Source organism: Oculina patagonica, chromosome 10 (genome assembly GCF_052425735.1).
Source record: "Oculina patagonica isolate OP01 chromosome 10, crgOcupat, whole genome shotgun sequence".
In the NCBI taxonomy this organism is placed as follows: Eukaryota; Metazoa; Cnidaria; class Anthozoa; order Scleractinia; family Oculinidae; genus Oculina; species Oculina patagonica.
In genome coordinates, this window is record NC_135767.1 from 15364070 (window position 1) to 15369922 (window position 5853).

At 38.8% G+C, this 5853-nt stretch overlaps 1 protein-coding gene across 1 annotated transcript; it reads left to right on the forward strand.

Moving 5' to 3' along the window:
• Positions 1-1882: 1882 nt before the first annotated feature.
• LOC144627978 (galanin receptor type 1-like) lies at positions 1883-3622 on the forward strand. The gene has a single exon (XM_078486008.1). It carries the CDS (start codon positions 2106-2108, stop codon positions 3618-3620), a length of 1515 nt encoding a protein of 504 aa, XP_078342134.1. The 5' UTR covers positions 1883-2105; the 3' UTR covers positions 3621-3622.
• Positions 3623-5853: the final 2231 nt, after the last annotated feature.

Here is a 5853-nt window from a genome sequence, read left to right on the forward strand (position 1 = left end):
ATGTGGTTCGAGATAGAACAACTATTCTTCACTATTCTTCTTTTCTTGCTTGTAAACAAGCAATAAGGGCGAAAAAAAAAATTAGTGTGACTACGGCCCGACGTTTTCAAGTTTTACAGTGTTAACTGGACGAAAATCACATAAAAACCATTGATTTCGCCTTTTCACATCTGGAAACATGTTTTATGTCTTTCTTTTATTGTTCAAGGGTTTTTTTGATGAACAGTGAGTGCACCCTTACAGTTCTAGCTTAGTTTACACACTGAAACTAAAAAGACTTCTCGTGACACTGTCCCTTTAAAATAACTAACAATAACAGAAATAGTAACATAAAAATATTGAAGATCCGATACCAGGATTCATTGTAAGAAGATAAAAAGCGTTCTCTGGTAAAAATTTTACAAAATCCCTTGTGCGTCTTGTCCCTGGAGTTACATCGGCGAGACCAAAAGATCGTTTAGCACACGGCGAAAAGAACATATCAGGAATACTAAACAATGCGCTAAAGGCTCCAATGTAGCAAAACATGCCTGGACTCTTGATCACGCCATCGACTTTGAAAACGCGGAGATAATTGACAACGGAAACAATCGCATTAGAAAGACACTTGAATCGTGGCACACGGCAAAAACGTTCGAGGCCGACAACAATTCGTGCCCTCTGCCAGGACAATATAACATTCTTGTAAACAAACAGTAATTTATACACTTTTAGCATTCCGTTTAACATTCTTTTACACATACTTTTAACTTTTTAATTTATGCGATTCGCTAGTCATATTTAAATTTTAGGTCCATTTTATCACTTCATTTTTATCCGTCGAAGACAGCAGTCTGGCTGTCGAAAGCTAATAATTTTTAAAACATTTTTACCAGAGAACGCTTTTTATCTTCTTAGAAATAGTAACCGTGGCAAACTGTTGAAAGTTCAGTTACTTTTGAGAGAATTGTTCATTTCAGCAGTAATTATAGGTACATGTACGGTACGGTGAATGTTCACGAGTTTATCTATTCGACGTCGATGACTTCAGTGGGGGCAATTATCCACAATAAGGGCGCAGAAGGGGGCGCTGTTGGAAGGAGGGCGCTAAATCGAATCACTGATTACGGTAGCTTATCTATGTCATGGCTTCTTATGTGGTAAAATATCTGTTATAAATATTTATAGTTTACATTAATCGTTATTGACTATCACTGCGGATAAAACTGGGTCATGTTTGCCTTAGTAGATGACTCAAACTCTCATAATTAACAAAGCGATACACTCATTAACTCAGTAGACACAAGCTAATCATCTATTGGGCTTAAATCATCATACACAAGACGTGTAAGAAAACAACATCTCGACTGTATGATTTGTAAATGACTTCCTTCGGTCTTTTAATAAATTGCCTCATTACTACAATAGTTACAGATACAAATCTCTCAACCGAGTGACCTTGAGGCGGTTTTGTTTTATGTCGCGGAGGCGTGTTGATTATTTAATTAAAATTAAAGAGATACTTTTAATTTTGACGAGTTAATAAACCCCGCTGAAATCATGTCTCCCACATGCAGGCTAGCAAGGTCACGCACATTACATTCTGTCAGTAAATAATCATCTGCCGTAACAAATATATTTCCAGAAGAATATATACCTCTTGGTATTTGTTCGTGCTTTGCACTGAATTCTTCTCGTAACAGCATTGACCACTTGCATCTAATCTTTATTTTGTTTATTTTTAATCTCTCGATAAGAGCCTGTTGTTATTCAAAGCATAACTTACAACCCCTGTCCCGATTAACAATAGAAACCATACGGTTTTAGTTTACCGAAGGAATAACTAAAAGAGATTTTAATTACTCGGTGGATTTAGATCAACGATCTGCCCGGATGCGTCGGAGGCAATCAAGCTGTCCAAGAACTGAAGCGAGTGTTTGTTCAATATATTTGTTTGGTATTTTTGTTAATGGGTGTATACAAACAGTGATGTTTGTTTTACTGCAAAGTTGAATTGAAGTTGCTCTGGTTGTTTTACGCTTGGACTATTGTTCTGTAACAGTTTTGGCATTTTAAACAGGCAACGAAGTGTATGTAGCCAGCGACGTCAACCAAAGAGTCTGAAAATGTTCGCAAATAACAGCACGAATCAAAATGTGTCTGACGCTTACAACCTGGAGTACACGGAGTTTCGAATTGTAAAAATATCATTGTATGTTTTAATCTTCACTCTAAGCTGTATTGGAAACAGTTTAGTTGCTATTGTTATCACAAAGGCTAAAGGGATGTGGACATCGGCAAATATGCTGATCCTAAACTTGGCTTTGTGCGACCTTCTTCTACCAATTCTAAGTATTCCGTTTGATTTGGCCTTTGAAGAAGTCAACTACATTTGGCCATTTGGCAGAGGAATGTGCAAAGTTTTATGGCCACTCCAGACGACGTTGTCAACTTCTTCATCATTGACTCTCGCAGCGATTAGTCTGGACAGGTTTAGAACTCTTGGAAATCCATTTACCAGGCGCGTTTCAACTGGAAAAATCCTCGTGTTCTTGTCGGCCATCCATGTTGTTTCCATCAGCTTGTGTATTCCTTACTTTATTGCGTTGGATTACAACGTCTCTGAAAGCTCTTGTGACGAAACTTGGCCGAGCTTCGGTTACAGACAAGCTTATACCGTTGTTCTTTTTCTGTGCCAGTACGCTCTTCCTTTGATAACTATGTCTGTGGCATACCTCCTTATCTACCGTAGCTTGCGTTCAAACACGATGAGACTTTTTTCTACCAACCCAGAAACACAACGTCGTTCCAACCGATTGCCAACTTTCAGCAGAAAGACAACTTCAGAAAGACAAGATCGGCCCAAGTACTCTAACAGATTGTTCACTTTTAGCATGGACGAGATGGAGTTTAAAAGAAAAGAACAAAACATCCGCTTAGCAAAGATGTTCGTTTTTGTTGTGGTCGTGTTTGCAATCAGCATGTTTCCTAATCAAGTACTTTGGATTTGGGTGGACTTTGGAAATGGCGCAGAGAACAAACATTTTCATTACATTTCTGTTGTGTGTCGTATCTTCACTTATGCTAACAGCGTTTTAAACCCGTTTATTTATGCCTTGAAAAGCAGAGAATTCAGGTCTGGGTTTGCAAGGATTGGTCGCAAAACTGTCATGCGGCCATTAAGAAAGATTAGCAACGAAACAAGAAGATTTGCTCGTAAGGTCAGCAGAAGCGTTTTGGACAATCCACATGCTACCGCTGTACCCGTGAAATATGCACCTTCAAGTCCTTTAGAAATATCTGACGACTTATCCAAAACAGTGAGGTTTGAATTCTCGGATGAATCGTCAAATCGCCGGCAAAGTACGCCAAGAACACCCACGAGAAAATATTCAGTGTGTAGGCCCATACGTGAAGATTCAGAACTGCTACCCATTCAAAACGGTTCTCTTCACCACACTTGGGACAAAACCGAGAGACATCGCGATGAAATCACAATCGACAACTTCTTCAAGTTTCCAAATAACAACAAACTGGAAAATGTGAAAATTATCAGAGACATAACAATTGCCTCAGAGATACAAAGAGCTAACGGTAAATTACACAAGTTATTTCAGGAACTTCCCGAAACAGACTGTTAACCCGAGAGCTCGGGGGGGGGGGGGGGGGGGGGGGGGTACTCCCATAAATTTCGGATAGGGGTGTGCCGCCAAGGTTCTTAAACCCTGACCCTATTTAAGGATAAAGAAAGCAAAAATTGATACCCTTTTTAAGGCCCAAAACCGAAAAATGACACCCTATTCAAGGAGAGGAGAAGCGTTCCGTGACGACCCAAATGTCGGGTAACCGCGCACGGCAAGACACAAATCTTTATAAAATCGGTTTACTAATACCTGAACAAAAAATTCAGTTTTAAGAAACCTTTTTTTTCGTTTAGCTGGGCGTTTATTTTAGCTAATAGAATTTATGTACGCTATCTAAGGATCACACCGGGAACACATTGCCAAAAGGAGCAAAAATGGTACCCTATTTAAGGACCGAGAACCTCAAAAACCATACCCTATCGGGCGGCACATACCTGTAAAGGCCACATATGGGAGTACCCCCCCGGGCCCGAGAGACTTCCGGAATCGTTAACGTAAATGCCTGCGTTTTTCGAAACGTTTAATGAAAGGCACCACACAAGTAATGAGTTGTTGATGAACTGCAATTCATTGTAATTCAGTACAAGCTGTTATTTCATCCTGTCATTCCAAACCAGAGAGCATATGTAATTGAACGTCTGTAATTCAGCATGATCGAGGGACACAAACATGCCATAATTCTATAAATTGCAGCAATGGTGACAAGTTTTCTTAGGCATGTAGTTATTGTTTTCTTTAGATTTTTTCTGCATTTTTTGTAAAATCAGAGTTAGCTAAACATTCAACAAGTAACTTTTAAGTCAAAACTATTAATTAAAACCACGCTATTTTTAGCCGATTTTTTGCTATTTTGCTCCCGTTCGGTCATAGGCCAAGTTTGTTTCGCATTATTTGAATTAAACATTTGTGTTGTTGAAATGCATTCAATGTTGATCATTCAAACTTTATATATACAAGGTTTTCTTGTCAAATATGTGATTTTGTTAGAGAGTGGCATGATACAAGAGACGGAGAGCAGCAATGGACCCAGGGGGGCTCCTATGTGAGAGTGATCGGGATACTCATTGGAAAAGTACGTTAGAATCCATTTTATTTCACGTAGCTCGAGTCTAAAAGTGAGGGCTTGGCCCGTTGTACAAGCATAATGTTTGGCATAATTGGAGCAAACCAGAATGATTTGTTAAAACAGCACCGCTCGAGCATAATTAGACGATCTTCGTCAACAACAATTTTATTCCTGTTTTTTGGTGCATCGGAATATTTGCAAGTTGTATCCACTTCTTCAGCAAATTTTGGACGCTAGTGTACAAAGAAACGTTACATTTTGTGCGCAAAATTTTGGAATCTAGGAGCATAATTTGAGAACTTTGGCGTAATTTTTGTCATAATTTGACACAATTGGAAGAAGAGCTTGTAGCACAATATGCCACTGTCATGTCCTAGAAACAAAGCTACATGATACTTTTTGACCTAACGCATGGGGTAAAGTTGACTTTGCTGAAAGGGAAACGTTGGTGTTAGAAATACAACCGAGACACCCACAAAGCGATTCCTTTAACAAGCCTTTTGATTACCAAGACTGACCAATTTTTAATCTCTCATTAAAATATAGATATATTGACAAAAAGACCGGGCTTATTGCCAATCATCAATACTTATAAACATCGGTTAAAAAAATATTACTGACATTTGCCGAGGAATTCAGACTAAATCCTGTAAAATCAATCTCTTCTGTCTTGCCTCCCGTTTATTCTCCTTTTCGATTTGCGTAGTTTGTGGTTTCGATCATTTAAATCAAACAGAATGCCGTCTTCCGGCTCCTCTCTGAAAAACAAGGTGTGAGGCATTTTTTGTACAACAAATGCCCCGCATTTCTGTTACCGGTTGAACCGGTAACTGAAATGCGGGGCATTTCTGTTAGTAACAGTTGTTTACTTCTTTACAGATCGCACTTGCTCACTTTGTCGAGCTTTAAGTTCAAGCCCTGTCTAATGTTGTCCCTTTTTATTGCCATATCAAATTGTCTGAACTTAAAATGGATATTCGCTTAAAATAGGTTTACTTTTAGAGACAAAAGTGGCGTTTGCTGCGTCACTTCCGGAACACGTGTCTTCTTCTCTGGATGGAATACGCAGTCCGTGCTGATAAAAAGCGACTTACAGTCAAGTTAACAACTAGTTAAATTGAATCAAAGATGAACTACAGATATTATATGTTATTTCAGAATTTT